Consider the following 23,245-nt stretch of genomic DNA (forward strand, 5'->3'; position numbering starts at 1 on the left):
AGCACGCGGTGTGGTAGCCTTTTTTGAGGTTTTTGAAGACTTTGGTGATTTTTGAAGCTTTTCCAAAATCTGTGCTTCGCAAGACAAAAAATTTGCAAGATGAAAAAACTTGCAGAACGAATTAATTTCGTCTTGCGAGGTACCACTGTATTAATACTTTTGGGATGGGTGTTTGGCTAACAACTTTTTCTTTATCTGCTGGGTCTATTGCCAGAAGGCCATGTGCAGGTAGGCAGTCAGGTTCTAAGCATCCCCCCCCCCAAAGAACTCTGGTTCTTTTTGTTCAGGAGTTGGACTCTGAAATAAACATCACTTTGGGCATCCATGAGCCACTGTCTTTTATACCTCTTGATCCATTTCGATCAGCACAAGAGACTTTGATCTGTGTCTCCTTGTTCACTCAAGTGGTTGGAGGATAAGGCTGAGCTGACTTCAGACTTGTGCGGGATTGCTTTTTTGTTTTGTTTATTACTAGAACCCCTGCGTTCCATGGGTGTGCTTTAAATTTCAAAAAGCAAGAGTACACACTGATGTTCTCTTAAGGCATAACTAATTTGCGTTAAATGCTTTTGAGTATTAACGCTGGCTCACAAATGTAGCTGCCTGACATTCAAATTGAAGTCTGATTCAGCATCCTTTTTGAAAAGCTGACAATACTGGTCCATGAGAAACTGGCTAGTTGGTATGTTAGTGGATCACAATCTCCCCTTCTTCTCACCCCAGGCTAGGGCAGAGACATCTTGCTTGAACTGATACTGCTCTCACACCTCTTGAATATCCTTCCTAGAAAAAGCTGTTCGGCTGTCTAATCTCTTGTTGTTGTTATCTCAGATGCCAGAGGGTTGGCAGGAAGGATTTCCCAATGGTAGGAGCTGGGGCTTTAGTGCCCTTTACTGCTCTTTTGACCTACCAGTGACTAGCAGAGCAACAAAAAGTTACGCAGACTTGGATAAATTATGGAAATCTTCTCATTTTTCACAGTTTATATAGAGTTCCTTTTATCTTAGGAATTTGAATTGCATGGGCAGTTTCTGTTTTTTTTAGTGCACATTTGCCTGGTTTGCATGTCACCAAACAGCGGTGAAGATGTGAGTTCCCAGAGAAGAACTCACAGCTGCTCCCCACTCTTTTTTTTGGTTTTGCTTCTGCACTGGGCTGAACTAAGCCCAGGTTTGGCTTAGCCTGTTGTCCAAACCCAGACTTGTAGCTAAACTCTCTCCTTACCAACTGCAAGCACTAGTCAAGAAAAAAACCTTTGCTACAGTTTGTGGTTAGAGAGGAGCGAGCCTCACCCCATAGGAACAAGGGAAGCTGCCTTGTTTATCTAGCTCAGTATTGTCAACACAGGCTGGCAGCGACTCTCCAGGGTTTAAACAGGGAGCCTTCTCCAGCCTTACCTGGAGCCGCCAAGGATTGAACCTGGGATCTTGTGCAGGCAAAACAGATGCTCTGCCCCTGAGTTACAGCCCTTCTTGTGCTTGGATGTCATGCCAAGTCAGACCTTGGCTTAGTTCAGCGCAGCACAAGAAAAACAAAAAGGACCAGGGAAGAGCAAAGTGGCTACTTGCTCCTCTCCAGGACTCTGCACGTTTGCACACAGTGAGCCACAGTTTAGCTTGCTGGGATGTGCAGACTAGGCAACTGAGTGATGTGCAAACCAGCTGTTAGTCTCCTTGGCCCGTAGAGCATCCTGACTGCCTGTTGCTTGTTTCCCAGGCTCCTGCAGGTATGCAAGTGTTGATGAGTGCTACCCAAAGCACCTATGAGGAAGAAGAGGGCACCTATCAGTTCTACATGGAATACCCAATTCCTGCTTACCTTGTGGCACTGGTGGCAGGGGACCTTGTACCTGCAGACATTGGTCCTAGGTAAGCTACTTTTGTCTGCCTGAGCTGTGCTCGTTGTGAGGAGCTGCTTTAGCAGCCTTTCAAATGTGCCCACAAAGTTCATTAGCCTGTATGTTTTCATTGTTCGTCTACTAGCCTGCATTTTTGCGCTGGTGGTGGAAGAGTAGAAAACTGCTTCCCACTAAGCAGAGCGGTGGAGAAGGGATTGAGCGATCCAGGTGCCTTCCTCTGGCCTGTTGCATTTCCATGCTGGTGGTGGAGGAATAGACTTTCCATGTTGCATTTCCATGCTGGTGGTGGAGGAAGTGGACTGATCGAGGAAGGATGGAGCAATCTATGCCTCCTCCACCAGCCTGCTTGCTCGCCTGCACAGAATCCTTGCTCACCTGCGGCAACCAGGCTAATGCGTAAATGCAAGGCTTGTGCTTGGAAGTCATCGAGCCAGATGGATCAGGAAAAGCTGCTCCTGGTGACATGGGACACTGCACACTTGTAGATCAGACCTGTGCAGCTTGAACACTGCTGACTGGTTGTGCCGCAAGACACCTGCCACACAGTGTGGCATCTCCATATCCAGGAAAATATTTGTAGCTTTTGCCTAATCATCAATCAGGAACTTTACTTAGACCAGGGGTAGTCAACCTTTTTATACCTACCTCCCACTAATGCATCTTTCTTGGTGGTAAAATTTCCTTACCGCCCACCAGTGCTCGATGGAGGGAGGATTCAGCTTGTGCTGTAGAACCCCCTACTGCCCACCTAGAATCCTGAAATGCTGAAATGCCCACTAGTGGGCGGTAGGGACCAGGTTGACAACTCCTGACTTAGACCTTGAAATTGTCTGCAAATGTGTATTTTAGGTTTCGTAACAGGGATCCAAAATCACTAGTGAATAATATGAATGGCGGAAACAGCATGAAGTCAGTGAGTTGACTGTTGCTGTCTTTGTAACAGGAGCAAAGTGTGGGCGGAACCATGTCTGCTGTCAACAGCTATCAGCAAACTGTCGGGTCGGGTTGAGCGCTGGCTCAGTGCTGCAGAGAGCCTCTATGGGCCCTATATATGGGGAAGGTAGGTTTGGTGCATTCACGCTTTTGGAATAAAATTGAAGGTATCTGCAGAGACAGTGATTCAGGAGTTCCAAGGGCCTCTTTTCTACCCTGCCACCCGCACCTCTTGGGTACCAAGAATGGTATCAGGCATCCAATGGGTGCCTCATCCGGAAGGGTTTTATTCTGAAGTTAAGGGGGCTTTGGCAAATTGTGAGCACGCTGTTTCCTTGCACAGAAAACTTGGAATAATATAAAGTCTGGCTCATTCTGACACAGAGTGCAAAAGGATCAGAATCCAGAGCTAATGGGTGAAATGTTAGATTTTTAAATGGTGGTTTTTCAAAGGGTTATAATGAGCCTCCCTCAGTCAAGAATACAACAATTGTTCAAGGCTCTTCATGGAGTCATAGAATCATAGAATAGAATTATAGAGGTGGAAGGGACCCTGAGGGTCATCTAGTCCAACCCCTTGCAATGCAGGAATCTCAACGAAAGCAGCCATGACAGACGGCCATCCAATCTCTGCTTAAAAATCTCCGAAGGAGAGCTCACCATTTTCTGAAGGAGTCCATTCCACTGTTGAAAATCTCTTACTGCCAGAAATTTCTTCCTGATGTTTAGTCGGAATCTCCTTACTTGTAACTTGAATCCATTGGTTCGGGTCCTACCATCCAGCGCAGCAGAAAACAAGTTTTCTCCATCTTCCATGCGACAGCCGTTCAGCTATTTGAAGATGGCTATCCTATCTCCTCCCAGTCTCCCCTATTTACCAAGCTAAACATACCCAATTCCCTCAACTGTTGCTCATCAGGCTCGGTTTCCAGACCCTTGATCATCTGGGTTGCCCTCCTTTGCACACATTCCAGCTTGTCAACATCCTTCTTAAATTGTGGCAGGTGAATGTGGGAGGGAAGGCATTGCCGTAGCTGTGGAGGGCTGCATTATTCTTTCATTCTCCTACTGCAAGTAGAAAGACTGTGATAAATAAGGGGCTAGTCCATTGGACTGTGTGCCATTATAAAGGAACTCCAGAACTGATTTTGTGCAGTGTGTTACAGGGCTTGAGTCCCTGCACAAAGCCAGTCCCTGTCTTAATCTACCCCCATAACATGGGAAAATTTCAGCTTTGCTGCTCTCAGCTCCTTTGAGAAGTGGTGGATGCATAACATACAGCCAAACCAACCGCTTAATTGGATCCCCCCCCCCGCACCCAGAGTGCACAGATGGGCTGGGAGAGACTGGGAACAGGCAGTTTTAGGGTGGCGTGACTATTGGGGTCACACTGGGGTGCCAAAACAATGCTTTAGAACAGAGCTCAAGAGTTGAGGGGTGCCAAATTTTAGCATCTCACAGGGTGTGGCTGAAATTTGAGAGCCCAAAGTCTTCCACTGCTGGGAAGGGGGACTCCTCTATGCATTTCCACACACTTGTGAGAATTATGGCTCCAAGGTCCTGAGAGTGACCTGCGTCCTCCCCACCCCCTTCTTGTCCCTTCCAGGTACGACATCGTTTTCCTTCCTCCCTCTTTCCCCATTGTCGCCATGGAGAACCCCTGCCTCACCTTCATAATCTCTTCCATCCTGGAGAGCGACGAATTCCTCATCATCGATGTCATCCACGAAGTGGCCCACAGCTGGTTTGGCAACGCCGTCACCAATGCCACGTGGGAAGAGATGTGGCTGAGCGAGGGGCTGGCCACTTACGCTCAGCGCCGGATCACCACTGAGACCTATGGTAAGCGGCAGGGTAGGTGGCGCTTCCGTGAGCTTGTTTACATCGTTTGAAAAGAAGAGCTTGTTTCAACCTGGGTGCCGTTAGCAGGGGTCCTCAAGAGCTGCCATTCTTATAGCATCTACAGTTCCTAACCAAGCACCAGGGAGCTGCAATCCTGACGCTCTAGATCTCTTGGAGCTCTTGGTACTTCCCAAATAACTGTTCTCAACAAATTGGAAGCCAGGCTCAAGATACCTCCCCATGGCTCCTCCCCTCCCGGGAGCAAATTTCCCCTTCGTCTCCTGACGTCCGTAAAGCAGTTTGTCTGTCCTTTGGCGAAAGCCATCATTATTTAATCAAGATCTGAAACCATTATTTGAAATGGGTTTTAGATCCCGCCTCAAAAGTAGCCCTAATTCCCTTCTATGATTGGATCGAAGACTTACACAAACTCGCAACGTATGAACAACTTGCATATAAACGCAGACTTGTCATGGACAAATTCAGTGACATTTGGAATCCATTCTTAAAAATACTATAATAGGTTAAGATCTGGCGAAGTGCAATAACAACCTTACAGTTAACGCGAGGGCTGTTTAAGCAGTATTCCAAGGGCAAGAAGAGAGAAGCTTAACTAGTCCAGAACTAGCTTTAAAAAAAGTTGCTTCAGTATTTTGTCTCAGTATGTTAATTCTAGAAGGGTAGTCAGGTTGCAGAGTCCTGCAATCCTATATCATCTCACAATTGCTGTTAACCTTTTTTCTTTCTGTTTAATCAAATGGTACATTAGCACACATGTAACAGTAGCATCAAGCAGAATCCCCCCTCCATCTATTTATATGTACCGAACCAAGAATCCTGCTCTCACAGTCTTTTAATCATACCCAACCTTGACCTCTGAAGACAAATAAGATAGGAAATCAGAGGAGAGATTGGACCACTGAAACGGAAACAACTGAATTTTAATGAGACTACTCTGGAGTCGATGAATTGTGGGTTGCAGCTTGATTCTTGGTTAACTGATACACAAAAGGGTTTCCAGTTCCATGCAGAAAATGTCCCAGTTTATGTGATTCACTTGGAACAGCTCAACATGTGGTAGCAGCTGTCACATAACTTGATTTAAAATTGCCTTTAGGGTGACACCCCTAAAGTTTACACCATTCCATCACCTGCTTCCTTGAGATCCTGTGCCATCTCCTCTGCTGAACACTGGGCGTTTCTTGGGAAGCCCAGGATTTCAACCTGGTCATTTATCTCAGATTAGCTGCTTGCTCTTGGCCTTCATTTCACCAGTTCCTGAAGCAGTGACCTACTTCACAGCAGTTGTGGGCAGAAGATTGATTGCAATCAACTGGTAGATGTCTGGACAATCTTCAGTAGATCAAAATTCTCTAAATTAAGCTGCTGAACTAAAGAAAGCTTTGGGGGAAAACCAGGAGCGGATTTTTGTGTGGAAGGACTATGAGCTCAGTTGAGGTTCTGGATATAAATTCCTGGGCTATGTGTGTGCTCAGACGCACCTTGCACTGATTCCAAGTCTATATCCTACCTACTATTTTGCAGTTGGCTCCAGTTGAGTTCCCTTGAGGTTTTAGTGAAAAAACAGAGGAAGCAGATGCCACAAACCTGAAGTGTGCCCACCCCTTCTCTGTAAAATTGTTGTAACGCTGAATGAACTAATTACTTTCCCTGAATCTTAATTATAATGCCAAGATTGAGGGGTTTTGCAATTTGGCAGTGCAGCTTCTTGTTGTGTTTGGGTGGCCTTTCATGATGTCACAGACAGGTGGGGACAGTCTGCCAGTAGGTGAGTTGTTCAGATGGTAGCAAGGACTGGGTCAGAATGGTGAGGTCCTGTGAAGAGAGCAGGCCTAATAGGGAGGGTCACGGGGAGGTTAAGAAATGGGGTTTGGAACTGGGAGCGGTCCAGAGGAGGGAAGGCAAAAGCAGAATGCCATGAGAGGAGTGTGAGAGGGCCGGAGGGACTGGGAGAGAGAATGATCAGAGAAAAGAGGTGGCTAGGAGCTGCAATGGGAAGGGAAGCTGAAGTCCACATGTACGGTATATTTGAAATGCACAGCCAGATTTTTGGCTGCAGGCTTCAGGCACCAATACATTTTGTTTTCGTGTGCAGGTGCTGCCTTTACGTGCCTGGAGACTGCCTTCCGCCTTGATGCCCTCCACAGGCAGATGAAGCTCCTTGGGGAGGACAACCCTGTTAGCAAGCTTCAGGTCAAGCTGGAGCCAGGTATGTCCTGTGTTGAGATTAGCCGGCTGGGTCTCGGCTTTTATAAAACAGGCCGGCTCACCCTGACCATCTCTGGCTTCCTGCTATGCATGAGCTTCTGCTATCATGGCTGTAATCTCATCCCACCCCTCCACCCCTTGAAGCCTGAAATAGGTGGCTGCATCTTGGGTCAGTTCCACAAAGCAAATTCAGTGTTGCAGAGAGAGGCCAAGCATGAAATATCACAGCACAGTGGAAGTTGTTTGTTACCAAAATGCTGCTCTAAATTAGGGGGCAGGCAACGAGCTTTCGCGATAAAGTATGGAGATGGTTATTTTGGATTTCAGTCCCACAAAACGCCCCTGCATTGTCGGGTTCCCTTCTTTCTCTCATCTCCCTGCTTCTTTACATTCTTTGACTACAGAAGGGTCTCTAAGGCTGCAATCCTTGCTAATAATAATAACAACAATAATAATAATAATAATAATAATAATAATAATAATAATAATAATAATAATTTATTATTTGTACCCCGCCCATCTGGCTGAGTTTCCCCAGCCATTCTGGGCAGCTTCCAACAAGGATTAAAAATACATCAAAATGTCACACATTAAAAACTTCCCTGAACAGGGCTGCCTTCAGATGTCTTCTAAATGTCAGATACCATATTTTTCTCTCCATAAAACACACCAGACCATAAGACGCACCTAGTTTTTGGAGGAGGAAAACAAGAAAAAAAATATTCTGAATCCCAGAAGCCAGAACAGCAAGAGGGATCGCTGCGCAGCGATCCCTCTTGCTGTTCTGGCTTCTGGGATAGCTGCGTAGCCTGCATTCGCTCCATAAGACGCACACACATTTCCTCTTATTTTTAGGAGGAAAAAAGTGTGTCTTATAGAGCGAAAAATACAGTAGTTGTTTATCTCTTTGACATCTGATGGGAGGGCGTTCCACAGGGTAGGTGCCACTACTGACAAGGCCCTCTGCCTGGTTCCCTGTAGCTTTGCTTCTTGCAGTGAGGGAACCGCCAGAAGGCCCTCGGCACTGGACCTCAGCGTCCAGGCAGACCGATGGGGGTGGAGACGCTCCTTCAGGTATGCTGGGTCGAGGCAGTTTAGGGCCTTAAAGGTCAACACCAACACTTTGAATTGTGCTTACTGCCTGACAGTAAGCCTAAGCCCCACCGAACTCTGTAGGATTGTACTGTAAGAACCCCAGGAGATTACATAAGGCCTAATGGCTAGATTACTTGATGGTAATACCTCAAGGACTGCCTCTCCCCATATGAACCAACCCAGACCCTGTGGTCACCATTTGAGGCCCTTCTTCGTGTGCTTCCTCCAGGAAGCACTCTTACGCCACTTTCACAGCTGTGGCTTCTCCCAAGTGACCCTGGAAACTGTAGTTTGTAAAGAGTGCTGAGAATTCTTAGGAGAATCTTAACAAACTGCAGTACCCAAGACCCTTTAGAGGAAACTATGAAAGTGGTACAAGGGTGCTATTTTATTTTTATTTTCCTTCCCTTTCCTTTTTATAAATTTATATATTTGTGGGGGGTTTTCAGATTAAAATTTTACAGTCACATATACAACATAGAAACAAGATTCCAAAGAATCTCCTGGATTTCCCTCCTCCCCTTTGTGGGTCCTATTGGTGATTTCCTCCTGCATCTTTTAGAATAAACCAAATCTTTTACCTCTCCATTGTGTCCAAAATTCACCATTAAACTACAAGTGTTATTCCAATCCTACTAACAATTTTAACTGTTTACAATGGTTTTTAAGATAAATTATAAATTTTCCCCATTCCTTATTAAAATTTTGGTCTTCCTGATTTTCTTTCCTTTCCAAGATCCCAGGGTGGTTCACAGCAGAAAAACAGAAAATGAGAATATAAAATACATAATAAAACAAACAAGCCAATACCCCCCCTCCCACAAACAGATTTTAATAGCCATAGAACCTTAATCAACCAATGCCTGGTTGAAGAAGTGTGGCTGTGACCACAGATTCATCCCCCCCCCTCTCTCGCCTTCTTCATTTTCTGCTCTAGATTGCAAACTCTTGGCAGGTGGGGTTGCAGGTGCCTGTTTCATGTTTTGCTTCTGCAACTTTATGGAGCACCATTGACACTGATGAAGCTGTATAAATAAGAGTGGAGAAGAGTGACTAGTGGGGTGCCACAGGGTTCTGTCTTGGGCCCGGTCTTATTCAACATCTTTATCAACGACTTGGATGATGGACTCAAGGGCATCCTGATCAAATTTGCAGATGACACCAAACTGGGAGGGGTGGCTAACACCCCAGAGGACAGGATCACACTTCAAAACGACCTTGACAGATTAGAGAACTGGGCCAAAACAAACAAGATGAATTTTAACAGGGAGAAATGTAAAGTATTGCACTTGGGCAAAAAAAATGAGAGGCACAAATACAAGATGGGTGACACCTGGCTTGAGAGCAGTACATGTGAAAAGGATCTAGGAGTCTTGGTTGACCACAAACTTGACATGAGCCAACAGTGTGACGCGGCAGCTAAAAAAGCCAATGCAATTCTGGGCTGCATCAATAGGAGTATAGCATCTAGATCAAGGGAAGTAATAGTGCCACTGTATTCTGCTCTGGTCAGGCCTCACCTGGAGTACTGTGTCCAGTTCTGGGCACCACAGTTCAAGAAGGACACTGACAAACTGGAACGTGTCCAGAGGAGGGCAACCAAAATGGTCAAAGGCCTGGAAACGATGCCTTATGAGGAACGGCTAAGGGAGCTGGGCATGTTTAGCCTGGAGAAGAGGAGGTTAAGGGGTGATATGATAGCCATGTTCAAATATATAAAAGGATGTCACATAGAGGAGGGAGAAAGGTTGTTTTCTGCTGCTCCAGAGAAGCGGACACGGAGCAATGGTTCCAAACTACAAGAAAGAAGATTCCACCTAAACATTAGGAAGAACTTCCTGACAGTAAGAGCTGTTCGACAGTGGAATTTGCTGCCAAGGAGTGTGGTGGAGTCTCCTTCTTTGGAGGTCTTTAAGCAGAGGCTTGACAACCATATGTCAGGAGTGCTCTGATGGTGTTTCCTGCTTGGCAGGGGGTTGGACTCAATGGCCCTTGTGGTCTCTTCCAACTCTATGATTCTATGATTCTATGATTCTAAGTCATTAAAAGCTGTAATTTGAGGAGGAGGGAAAAAAGCTGTGGACCAAGGAAGCTTCTGATGGCATTTTTGCTTGCAGTTTTACCAAAATACAACTGTGTTCTCTCTCTCTCCCCTCCCCTCCCCTCCCCTTGCCTATCCCGCATCCCTCGGTCTTACAGGTGTGAATCCTAGCAATCTGATGAACCTCTTCACGTACGAGAAAGGTTACTGCTTTGTTTACTACCTGTCTCAGCTCTGTGGAGACCCAGCACGCTTTGATGCCTTCCTTCGAGTTAGTAACTTGGGTTTCAGAGGCGGGGTGTGTCCGTGTGCATGTATGTGAGACTCTTGCCTGTATGCATTTCCCTTTGAGACACCCATGAGAAAGAGAGGGATGTCAAATTTAGAAAAGGAGGAGGAGAGGCAGTATGGCATGATTTAAGCAAGGGCTTGAAAATAGCTGTTTGTTAGATGAAGATACCTCTGCAGGAGACCGCTCAGTGAAATAGATCAGCAAAGGGTCCCAGTTAAAACAACTCAGTCAATAATAATAATAATAATAATAATAATAATAATAATAATAAATTTATACCCTGCCCATCTGGCTGGGTTTCCCCAGCTGCTCTGGGCGGCTTCCAACAGAATATTAAAATACAATAGTCTATTAAACATTAAAAGCTTCCCTAAACAGGGCTGCCTTCAGATGTCTTCTAAAAGTCTGGTAGTTGTTTTTCTCTTTGACATCTGGCAGGAGGGCATTCCACAGGGTGGGTGCCACTACTGAGAAGGCCCTTTTCCTGGTTCCCTGTAACTTGGCTTCTCGCAGCGAGGGAACCGCCAGAAGGCCCTCGGCGCTGGACCTCAGTGTCTGGGCAGAACGATGGGGGTGGAGACGCTCCTTCAGGTATACTGGGCCGAGGCCGTTTAGGGCTTTAAAGGTCAGCACCAACACTTTGAATTGTGCTAGGAAACGTACTGGGAGCCCGTGTAGGTCTTTCAAGACCGGTCAAAGCAATGAGTTGGGAGGTAGTGGAGAAGGAAGACAAGACAGAAGGGGTTTCATGGCAAACACCCATCTTGAGAATGTGGTCTACATGTTGCCAGAGACCTCGCTTTCACTGCTTGTTTCCCCATCCCCACAAGTGTTAAGGAAGAGATAAAGTAAGCAGCAGTTAGAACATAGAGGCTGGTGCTGGTGGTCTTCAGGTGAAGAGCTGATGCCTGGAAAGTGAGGCAATTCTTAAGGGGTCCTGAGTCAGAGCTCCAGACTCTGCTGGGCTGGATGCAGCAAGAGGAGCAGGAATGGGGATATGTATTACTGTTGTTCTTAATATTAATACATTGATTGTTTCATTTTAGTATCTTTATATTGTATTTTTGTTTTTCTCTGTAAGCTGCTCTGAGTGATATTTTAATAGAAAAGCGGGGCATACTGTTCTAATCTGATCTAAGCAGCTGACATGGCAATGTATGCTAGATAAATCACTGGTTTTCTCAGAGTGTGGCTTCTGGCTCGTTCTGCGGTTAGCCTGAGTCTTGTGTTCATGTACGCCAAGAGATGCTGCCTGTCGTGCAGGCCAGTTGCATCCCTGCTCTCCAATTACCAACAACTTTCTGGAGCATTATATATTTTATTTCTGCATTCAGCCTGGCCTTCCTAAAGGATTGAAGTGCCAAATAATTTAAAGGAAGTTCTTGTGACAGATGAATGTCCTTTAGTGAATCTTTAGGAGGAAGGAGTTTCATGATTTGGGGTGTTAGTGGTAATGTGGGTCAACAGTGTTGGTTTACATAAGTTCTTTCTTTCTTTCTTTCTTTCTTTCTTTCTTTCTTTCTTTCTTTCTTTCTTTCTCTCTCTCTCTCTCTCTCTCTCTCTCTCTCTCTCTCCCCCCTCCTCCCTATGCAGTCTCCTGTGGGAAACAGACTTTCCTTACCTGTTTCATTTCACTTTTTCCTCTGCATGCTTGTTCCATCCCCCTTTGCCTTCTCCGTTATATATATGATTTTTGCTGCTTAACTGTCTTTCTCTTTCCCCTGAAACTTGCCAACTCCTTGACCCATTCTCCCGGCTCTCTTCCAGGCCTACATTGAGAAGTACAAGTTCACTAGTGTGGTGGCCCAAGATCTCTTGGATTCCTTCCTGGCTTTCTTTCCAGAACTGAAAGAACAATGCATTGAGAGCAGAACAGGTAGAGAAGAACACATTGGCTGATTTTGCTTTCCTTAAAGCACGGTGAGAATAAATGACCCTGGGAGCTTCTGCACTAGCATCACCTTCATTCCGTGGGTGTGCAGTGCAGCAGCTGTTGTGCCATTCAGACAGGGACAGAGAGAGGGGACGGCTCCACAGTCGTGGTGCTTTGTGTGGGCCTCTTTGGCAGTCAGGTGGTAAAGAGGGTGGAATGGGATGGGAGAAACCAAGGGTCTGGAAACCAAGCCGGATGAAGAACGGTTGAAGGAGCTGGGGATGTTTAGCCTGGAAAAGAGGAGACTGAGAGGAGATATGAGAGCCATCTTCACATATCTGAAGGGCTGCCATATGGAAGATGCAGCAAGCTTGCTTAATGTTGTTCCAGAGGGTAGGACTTGAACCAGTGGCCTTCAAGTTACAAGAACATCAGGAAGAACTTGTTGTCTGTAATTATTATTATTATTATTATTATTATTATTATTATTTATATCCCGCCCTCCCCAGCCGAAGACGGGCTCAGAGCGGCTAACAACAATAAAAGTAACACATCATTCTAAAATCAGTTCATTCTAAAATCTATTCAAAATCAAATTAATGGCAACCATTGGGCTAGAGTTCTATGAGGATTACCAAAAGAGGGGGTCAGGCTGTGCCTTGGCCAAAGGCCTGATGGAAGAGCTCTGTCTTGCAGGCCCTGCGGAAAATGTCAAGTCCCGCAGGGCCCTGGTCTCTTGTGACAGAGCGTTCCACCAGATTGGGACCACAGCCCAAAAAAGCCCTGGCTCTGGTTGAGGCCAGCCTAACCTCTCTGTGGCCCGGGACCTCTAAGATGTTTTTGTTTGAAGACCATAAGGTCCTCTGTGGGACGTACCAGGAAAGGCGGTCCCGTAGGTACGAGGGTCCCGTAGGTAAGAGCTGTTCAGCAGTGGAGCAGACTTCCTTGGAAGGTGGTGGACTCTCCTTCATTGGAAACTTGGCTAGCCTCCTGTCCTGGGTGCTCTAGTTGCGATTCCTGCATTGCAGGGGGTTGATGGAAGGTCTCTTCCAATTATATGATTCTATGAGAAGCAGCGAGGGACGCAGGTGGCGCTGTGGGTTAAAGCCTCAGCGCCTAGGGCTTGCCGATCGAAAGGTCGGCGGTTCGAATCCCTGCGGCGGGGTGCGCTCCCGCTGCTCGGTCCCAGCGCCTGCCAACCTAGCAGTTCGAAAGCACCTCCGGGTGCAAGTAGATAAATAGGGACCGCTTACCAGCGGGAAGGTAAACGGCGTTTCCGTGTGCGGCTCTGGCTCGCCAGAGCAGCGATGTCACGCTGGCCACGTGACCCGGAAGTGTCTCCGGACAGCGCTGGCCCCTGGCCTCTTAAGTGAGATGGGCGCACAACCCCAGAGTCTGTCAAGACTGGCCCGTACGGGCAGGGGTACCTTTACCTTTACCTTTATGAGAAGCAGCAAAGAGCTGTCCCCTCTGGCCTGCCAATGATTCAACTGTCTCTTGCACTGTTGCAGCTTAAGCTAAATCTGTAGGTTGCAATTCGTAGCAAAGGAGGAGAAGGCAGGGGCTGGGTTCAAGGAAGTCACAACTGTGAATTGCTTTCGATGGCTGACTCATCACTGATACTGGAATCTGAATACAATTCATGCTGTTGCTGTTCTAAGTTCACACCACTTAGAGCTGGGAGGAGAAAAGGGAAGTATTTAACAGGGTGTGCCCTGCAGTAAAGACATGTGAAGAGCTGGGTGGCTTGTATTTGTATTTAATTTAATTGCTGCTTGGTTTTAAGCTATATATTTTCCATGGGCTCCCATCTGCAGTTTCAAGAGTTTGCCCCTGTCCTCCTTCCCCTCTCTGACTGGTTAGTGTTGTGCCTGCCAGCAGAAAGAAATCTCCATCATGAATATCATCTCTCAAAGGTGCTGAGGAGAAGAAAGAAAGAAAACCAGGCTCGACAGAATTATGTCGCTTGTTTATTTAATTCCATTTATGAATTGCTTCCTATGAAACACCTAGAAGCGATTTAACAGTGAAAGCATCAGCGATGAAGACATGCATAAGACAGTTTCATGTGTAAAAACAGATCAGATCCAATACAGATACAGATTAGGATAATAATAATAATAATAATAATAATAATAATAATAACTCCACTTAAAAGGCTTGTTGAATGGTGAAGGTCTTCAGTAGAGACGGCACCTGTCTTAACATTTTGTGGATTTTATGTGGTGGATTTCTAGCCTGTTTTCTAGGGTATGTACTCTTCCTAAGGTGGAGGTGATCCCAGAAGCAAGCGAAGGTGCACTTGGCTCCTCCATCTGAGCAGGCATGTTAAACTGCTGCAAAATTCCTTGAAGGCCCTCCTGAGCCTGTGGAACTGCCTGCCACTCCCTGCTCAACAGCCTTTGACACCCTGCTACTTGTTAGGGTTGTGTTTTAAACAACCCACAGATTTGTGCAAAGCCGTGGGGTCGTGTCTCAGAGAAATAGAAACTGCTCAGAGCAACAATATGAACCCCACATGCAGATTGCGTGGAAAATCAGGCTTATCTGGTGTGCATCTACTTTTCCCGTCAAAGCACATGTGGTTAACTGGAATGCCAGCCTCCACTGTTAGCTTGTTTTGGCAAGGATGCCTGCAATTCTTCAAAGTGGTCCAGCATAAGACCATGCAAGTCCAATCCTTTCATGTGCATCTCCCCAGATATTCCCTGTAGATCACCTGCTCATTGAATCATCGTAGCCCTGGGTCATATTTAAAAACCTTCTATATCCAGCCCAAGCCTTACCAGATATATTCCATCTACCATTCTGATCCATTGCTAAAATCTATATTAAAAGGAGTTGTATCCAATGTCAGCCCTATTCCGAATAAACCCATTGAAAATAATGGATGTGACTGACTGAGGTTCATTAATTTCACTGGACCTTCTTCGTTGGATACAGCCAAACATGTCACAAACTGAGCATTGTACAAACAGAAAATTAAAAAGTTAAGAGTCAGAGTCCAGGGAAGCTTGGGTAAACACAAGAGTTTTCAAGCAGCATTTAAAGTTCATTGCAGTCTCCACCTCACCGGTTACTCAAGGAAGGGGATATCACAGGGTATTGCTCTCATCAAGAAGATCCACTTCTGCATTGCCATGTGGTGACAAACCATTTTCTGTAGTGGCTGCCCGTTTGTGGAATGCTTTCCCCAGGGAGCCTTACCTGGTGCCTTCGTTATATACCTTTAGGCACTAGGCAAAAACATTCCTGTTCAACCAGGCCTTGGGCTGATTAACATATGATACCCTTTTAAATGTTTTTGTGGGAAGGGAAGTAGGTTATTGGTCTGTTCTTGTTTTTATTATATATTTTCTGTATTTTTTTATCTTGCATTTCATGTTGTGAACTGTCCTGAAACCTACAGATGGAAGGGTGGTATAGAAATGTTAATAATAATAATAATAATGGTCATGAACTGACCTGCAGGGTCTCCTTGGAAGATCTTAAAAGCTTGGCGTTATCTGTACTGGGGCAGATGATCTGCTAGGATTCCTGACCCCAAGCTGTGTCATATCCAAGGACTGCAGTGTAAACAATAATAGTGTTATTTCATGGTATTATCTGAGTAGGGCTTGGAGTGGGGAGAAGGGAGAGGTATGATTGTTTTGTGATATTGGAGATTAAGATTGCCTTGGCACATGGTCTGTAGACTTGGGACCCATGCTTTGCTTTACTTTGTTGTGGAGCACATGTCTTGCCTTCTGAAGGTCCCAGTTTCATAGAATCACAGAATCGTAGAGTGAAGTGAAGGCATAAGGTGAGAGTTGGTATTGCAGGTGAGCTGTGCAGAAGCACTCTGGCAAGCATGCTCCAAGACGAGCTGCTGGCTAGCTCTGTGGAGGCTCCTTTTATTAGCACAATATGCAAAACCAGTCAGATACATTTTGGACTGTGACCTTTACACATCTTACAGTCCTGAGATCGTTGGGTGGTACAAAGTTATTTTGGCACCTGTTTCCACCGCATCATTTCCCCCTTGCACAGCGTATGACAAAGGAGACAAAGGTCACAGACAGGGCACGGCAGACCACTAAGAGATCAAATGTTAGATAGAGGACATGATGTTCAGACAGCTGTGTGTTGGGGTTCAGAACTTACTGGGTTAATGTTTGTTCTGAGTGTGCCTCCCATTCTGACGTTTGAAAGGAGGGAGGAGCTCTACTTGTTGTTCTCTCTGTGTCTCTGAGAGAGCAGGACGCCATGAATGCTAGCAGTCCAGGAGAATCTGAGAAATGCTGAGCTGTAAATATTTGCTGCAATAAAGAACTGATGAATTTGGACAAACACAGTGCTTGGTGTGTTTGGATCTGAAGCAGACTGCAACAGGTTTTTGATCCGCTGTGTTTTTACTCTGCAAGGCGAAACCGGAGGAAGAAGGTCTGAGAGCAGCTTGGCTGGGAAGCGTGCCGGACCGCATTATGCTGGGGCTAATTGGGGCCATAAAGTAATTAGCCAGCCAGTGCCAATTAAGATCTTATCAAGATTTCGTCACAGGTTATGGAGGACCTAATTACCGCTAATAAAACTGTTGCTAAGAGTCTGCCGGTGAGCTTTGAAGTTTGAAGTCAGCTTGGCATTAGCTGGAAGACGCTACTGAAGCGGCAGAGGTCTGCGTTCTGTGTTTTGCCTGATGCAGAGAGGCAAGAGTTGCTGAGGCAGAGAGCTGAGAAAGCAGCTGTGAAGAATCGGGTGCCGGAGAGCTGACTGGTGAAACGTGAGTACAGCAGCTGGGGCCCCGGGAAAGAGGAGAGAATGGCAGACAGCCAGGTCTTTGAGGATGTTCCGCTTGAGAAGCTCACTTTAAGAAGTTGGGCAACCTGGTCCAGAAGAGTAAGGGGTTGGTTTCTGGTTACTGGGCTTTGGGATGTAAGCCAGAGAGAACCACTTCCCTTGAATCTAGGTCCTGAAGGGACAGACATTGCAGGCTTTGAGGCTGCGTTGCCTGAAGAAAGCCAGCAGAGAATGCAAAGAGAGCTTGCTATGCTAAAAGCATGCGTACATGCATCACTTTTGCCCAGTTTGGAGGGCGTAAAGTCAGCAAGGGCTGCCTGGGAGGTGCTGAGAAGTTTGTGTGAAACTTCAGCAGGAGGCCGGAGCCCTGGAGGAGTCATGCAGAGCCAGGAAATGGCTGTAGCCCCAGTCCCTGAGGTGCGAGTCGGGGGGGCTGAGAATTCCAAAGGCAAGTTTCAAAAGTTTTCCACTGTGAGTGCTGAAGTGAAACGCAGTTTCAGCACTCTGTGCTGGCACAGAGTGCTCTTCCGGAAGAAGGGGGGCCAGGCCAGCTGAAAGGAGCCCTGGGCAGTATTTTTCCACTGGGGATGATCGTCGTCATGCAAAGTCTGGAAGGCGGCGGAGAGCTAGACGTTTCAAGGTCGGCCACCTGGACAAAGTGAAGATAAGGCCTAAAGAGTCGCGTGGGCACGCAGAGGCCAGGCCGGTCTCCAAGGCAACGGAGGAGGCTACTTCTACGGAAGCTGCCAAGGTCCTGAGCAAGGGGGAGTTGGTTGCCAAGACAACCAGAGAGAACTGCTGCAAAAGCCCAAGGAGAGGGGGCAGCGGGACGTTTGTTGCCAGTATGGCATTGTTTGAGGACAGCTCTGAGAGACACACTGATTTTCGCTTTGTAATCGACTCAGCAGCTAACTGCAACCTGATCTCAGAGACCCCTGCAGTCGAGATGTGGAATTGCAAGGCAATTCCGGCTGGGAAAACTGTTCAGTTTGCAAGTGGGGAAAAGAAAAATGTGAATAACATTGCAAATGTATTGTTTTCTGTTTTGCAGGAGCAGATGGAAGTTTGCATTGTACCAGGAGTGCAACACTGTATTTTATCTGTGCCTTATTTGTTGAAAAAGGGGTTTAAGGTTTGCTTTGAACACGATGTTTGTACAATCTCCAAAGGAGGGAAGCAACTGGTCAGAGTTGCAAAGGGGCAGAATGATCTCTTCATTCTTAAAACGTCTCTGGAGGGTGAGGGGAAGGTTGAGAAAGCACAAGCCCTGCGTGCTACAGTTCCCACTCATGTTTCATGTTCTTGTGTGTGGCATAAGAAGACAGCGCATGCTTGTCTTGAAGAACTACAGGTGCTACCTGAGGTTTCCAAAGGCTGTAGAATTGAAGAATGTGCAAGAGTCCTAGATTGTCAGGCTTGCAGACAGGCAAAGGTAAGAGGGTGCAGTTACCCCAGGGTGGAGAGGGTAACCACAAAACCTTTTGATCTTGTGCACATAGATCTGTTGGGTCCCATGAAGGAACCAAGTTTGGGAGGGGCCAGGTTTCTGCTGACGATGCAGGATGATTTTTCGCAGAACACCTGGACACATGGTCTCAAATCCAAGGAAGATGCAGCACAGCTGATTAGTCATTGGATTGAGGAGGTGGAACTAAAGTTCTCCACCAGAGTCAGGGAAATTGCTAGTGACAGAGGTTCACGGTTTACTGGGTCTGCTTTGCAGAAGTTCTTTCACAAGAAAGGAATAAGTCACACAGTGACTTCTCCTCAACAGAGGGGGGTGGCAGAGCTCAGAAGTGAGGCTCTGGTTAAAGCTGCACAGGTGATGCTGTTAGATTCTGGGTTATCTCCAAGGTTTTGGATGGAGGCAGTTAAATATGTGAGCTTCACCTGGAATCGGTCCTACAATTCAGTGGTAGGAGACACACCGTTTTTCATGCTTCACGGGAGGAAGCCGCAGGTACATTTCCTCCGTGAGTTCGGATCAACGGCCTTGCTGCCGGTGCCTGAAGCTTTGCGAGGGCCAGGTGAACCCAAGTTCCAGAAAATGATCTTCTGTGGGTATGAGCCAACGGCTCATGCATGGAGGTTTGCGTATCCGTCAGGTGATCAGAGTAAGCTGCTGATCAGTAAACACGCTGAGTTCTGTAAGCAGGAGGAAAGGTCAAAGACCCCTGCCAGACGCGATATTCTTTCAGAATGTCTTTCTGATTCAGAGCAGGAAGGTTCTGATGAGGAGGAAGGAGAGCCAGGGGCTGAGTCTGCTGATGACGATCAGCTCACTGACCAAAGTCAGGAGCAGGATGGGGCATCTCCGCAAGTTGTAAAAAGGGAGCCCAAGAGTGAGCCTAGTTCTCCTGTGAGGGTAATTCCAAGGGTTCGAAGACGCGTTGAGTCAGAGGGGGAATCCCGGGATGCAGAGGACACACCTGCTGACCACAGGGAGTCAGAGGAAGTGCCTGAGTTTGCGCCCAGGAGGTCCAGTCGCACAACGAAGGGAATTCCACCTGAGAGGTATCAGGCCACAGGTGCGTGGGTAAGTTTCGCACAGTGCGAATCTGAGAGGTGTAAGGATGTTCCACAGATGCCTGACAGGAACGCCAGGAGAGGGCGCAAGGCATTGGGGAAGGGATTGATCTCACAGAGGTCTGCAAAGGTACATCCACAGGTCTTGTCAGAATGCTCGGCAAGAGGGGGTGTTGGGGTTCAGAACTTACTGGGTTAATGTTTGTTCTGAGTGTGCCTCCCATTCTGACGTTTGAAAGGAGGGAGGAGCTCTACTTGTTGTTCTCTCTGTGTCTCTGAGAGAGCAGGACGCCATGAATGCTAGCAGTCCAGGAGAATCTGAGAAATGCTGAGCTGTAAATATTTGCTGCAATAAAGAACTGATGAATTTGGACAAACACAGTGCTTGGTGTGTTTGGATCTGAAGCAGACTGCAACAGGTTTTTGATCCGCTGTGTTTTTACTCTGCAAGGCGAAACCGGAGGAAGAAGGTCTGAGAGCAGCTTGGCTGGGAAGCGTGCCGGACCGCATTATGCTGGGGCTAATTGGGGCCATAAAGTAATTAGCCAGCCAGTGCCAATTAAGATCTTATCAAGATTTCGTCACACTGTGGCTTTGTCTGCGGGTGGAAGTGTACTCCACATCTGGCAATCATTCCTTCAGTAGAGTTGGAAGATACCCGAAGGAACATCTAGTCCAACCCCCTGCGATGCAAGAATCTCAACTAAGGGGTCCAAGACAGATGGCCATCCAACCTTGGCTTAAAAACCTCCAATGAAGGAGAGTCCATAGCTTTTCTAGTGAGTACCATCCACTGCTGAATGGTACACTGGTATCACGAGTGAAAAACATCCCCAGGGACAGGACCGAAGAAATATTTGTGCCTGAGATGCTGAAGGACTACTGCCAACCAGTTCAGATAGTGTTCTGCCATCAGCCTGATCCAGTATAACATAGCTGCAAGTGCTCACAGAAACCTGACAGAAAAGAAGTGCAGGCCGCTCCCTGTTTGATTCTGGTTTGTGTGTCTGTTGCAGGACTAGAGTTTGAACGCTGGCTCAATGCGACGGGTCCTCCTTTAATTGAGCCAGACTTATCTCAGGGATCCAGTCTGACCTGCCCCGTGGAGACGCTCTTCAGCCTCTGGACTACAGAGCCTCTGGATGCTGTGGCTGCTGCTGGCAGCGTTGATATCGCAGAATGGCGGACCTTCCAGACCGTGCTCTTCCTTGACAGGCTGCTGGATGGGTCTCCGCTGCCTGAAGGTGAGTTTCGTTGAGCTGGCAGGTGAGCATCTGAGTCCCTACGTAGCTCAGCCAGAAAAATTTGGAGGTCGCAAGTAAAAAGGTTTGTATGGGAGACAGCCCTAAGTGTAAAATGGGAGCATGAGTGACCAGCCAGTAGTATGGAGCTGGAGGAGGAGAGGACAGGATCCCCTGGGAAACTTGACAAACCTGCTGTACTTGAAACTGGGTGTGGTGAGTACAGCTGAATGGGACACAGCTGTGGGCAGCCTGAGGACGTATCACATTGCCTTGTGCCTTCCGATAAAGAATGGGAGACTAGGGTGATGTCTGCTGTTTCCAGGAACTCTTCTTGTTGTGAGACTTTTGTGGGCTTGCTGAGTGTTTGTCTGGGCCCTGGGTGAGAACCCGGAGGCTGAGGAGGTGGGTGTATCAGAAGGAAAATGAATTGATCATCATATACACACACACACACCGTATTTTTTGCTCTATAAGACGCACTTCTCCCCTCCTAAAAAGTAAGGGGAAATGTGTGTGCGTCTTAAGGAGCGAATGCAGGCGGGAGGCTCTGCTCAGCGCTCCCTTTAAAGAGCCGCGTGGAGCGTGTGTTCAGCTCTTGGGGGCTTTTTAAAGGGAGCGCAGCTCTTGGGGGGGCTGCTGCCTGGAAGAGGCTTCGCACAGCTATTCCATAAGCCAGGCGATCCCGTTTGCTGTCCTGGCTTCTGCCTTAGCCACGCGCAGCCTCTTCCAGGCAGGGGGAGCCTTCATCCCGCTTCCCGGGAGAGGCTGCACACGGCTATCCCATAAGCCAGGACAGCAAGAGACTATCCCAGAAGCCAGATCCCTCTTGCTGTTCTGGCTTCTGGGATTCAGAATATCTTTTTTTATTGGTTTTCCTCCTCCAAAAACTAAGTGCGTCTTATGGTCTGGTGCGTCTTATAGAGCAAAGAATGCGGTATGCGCACACGCGCACACACACACACACGAAACTTTGTATAAATGTAACATTCTAATATGTAACTGTGTATTTGTGTAATATTTAAGTCGTCTGTTGTTGTTTAAGCTCTTCGTACACCGCTTAGAGATACTTTTAATATATTAAGCGGTATAGAAATTCAATAACCAGATAATAAATATTCAGGTCTTCCAGAGTTATCCGTAATAGACTCTGACAGCCAGGTGGCTTATTAGCCAGTAAGGAAACACTGCAAACTCCTAAGCAAAAGAGATGGTCGCAAGACGCTGCATCTCGCCACATCCATTTGGAGAAACAAATTGGCCAGTGTTTCACAGCTGTGGATTCTCTAGAGACAGCAAAAGCATGTCTTTTTATAAATTACAAAGATCCGGTCTAACTGTTACTCTGACCCCGGGGATCAGCATGCCTATAGCCAGTTTGGGGGTAGGATTGCAATTTGGAAGGGTAGCCCATGTTTTGCATGCAAAAAAATTCCAGGTCTGGTTTTGGCATCTCCAGGTAGAGCTGAGAAAGGTCTCTGTGTGAAACCCTGGAGAACCACTGCCAGCCAGTGCAGACAGTATTGAGTTAGATGGAGTAGTGGACCTGCACGATCAACCACAGCTTCCTATGTCCCTATGAGTTTCATTTCCTCCTTAGTATTGTTCAGAGCATCTCACCATATGAGCAGAAGCGACCATGCTGTGAATGGCAGTGAATGTTAGCTGCCTTCGCTCATACAAACTTCAGAGCAAGCCAGAGGCTGACCAAAATCTAGGGGCATTTTTCGCATTAAGGTGTGGTTGGGTTAGATTTGCAAATTCAGTCTTCTCAAGGATCTGAAGCCCTTCTGGGTTGGAGAATTGCCAGGCCTCCTTGTTCCATTTCTGAACGTTTCCGTATGTGCTCTTCAGAGGTGATATCGAAGCTGTCTGAATGCTACTCGGCTCAGTTGGACGGCATGAACGCAGAGATTCGCATCCGCTGGCTGCAGATCATTGTCCGCAACGACTACCATCCTGATCTTCACAAAGTCCGGCGCTTCTTGGAAAACCAGGTACTAACTTCCAGATTAGAAACGCCCTGCGTCTCTCGGGGGCATGAGATTTGGGCATGAAACAACCCTGGAACTCCTGCTGATGGGCCAAGTGTGTGGATCAGGTGTGTGGTGCAGTTTGTCGGCATGTGGAAACTGGTGGCTGAACTCATTGGTGGGCTGGATGATGTTAGGCAGGTCAGTATTATGTTTCCTGTAGCGCAGACAGAGGACTGATGCTGAGAGAGGGTGGCTCGCCAAAGGCCGCCTGCCGAGTTTAAGGTTGAGAGCCAAACCAAGACTTCCTGATCTGGAGGAGGTGCTTTACATGGAGGAGGGGATCAAGAGGTGGAGGAAAAGTTTGGATGTGGGTGGGAAACATACGAAGAAGCATCGCCCAGGAGGAGAGAGGAGGGAGAAGAGATGAGAAGAGATGATGGTGTAACAAGAAGGAGGAGTCAATGAATTTTTTTTTTTTATAATAATTTTTATTAATTTTCCAATTTTTAACACAAAACAACAACAACACACAAACATCAACAAATACAAACACATACAAAAAT

General features: G+C 47.0%; 1 protein-coding gene across 2 annotated transcripts in view; it reads left to right on the forward strand.

Moving 5' to 3' along the window:
- The window catches only part of RNPEPL1 (arginyl aminopeptidase like 1), a 35,908-nt gene that overhangs the window by 8,382 nt on the left and 4,281 nt on the right, over positions 1-23,245 (forward strand). Inside the window, exons 3-10 of one of the 2 annotated variants that reach the window (XM_079977752.1) lie at positions 1,717-1,868; positions 2,802-2,918; positions 4,398-4,633; positions 6,750-6,863; positions 10,157-10,269; positions 12,058-12,166; positions 20,482-20,709; positions 22,561-22,703. In XM_079977752.1, coding sequence (XP_079833878.1) covers positions 1,717-1,868; positions 2,802-2,918; positions 4,398-4,633; positions 6,750-6,863; positions 10,157-10,269; positions 12,058-12,166; positions 20,482-20,709; positions 22,561-22,703 — 1,212 coding nt within the window. Of the gene's footprint in view, positions 1-1,716; positions 1,869-2,801; positions 2,919-4,397; positions 4,646-6,749; positions 6,864-10,156; positions 10,270-12,057; positions 12,167-20,481; positions 20,710-22,560; positions 22,704-23,245 lie in introns of both variants that reach the window. The other variant, XM_079977751.1, reaches the window with a different exon arrangement.

The sequence above is a fragment of the Podarcis cretensis genome (genome assembly GCF_951804945.1).
Source record: "Podarcis cretensis genome assembly, chromosome: 5".
Lineage (NCBI taxonomy): Eukaryota > Metazoa > Chordata > Lepidosauria > Squamata > Lacertidae > Podarcis > Podarcis cretensis.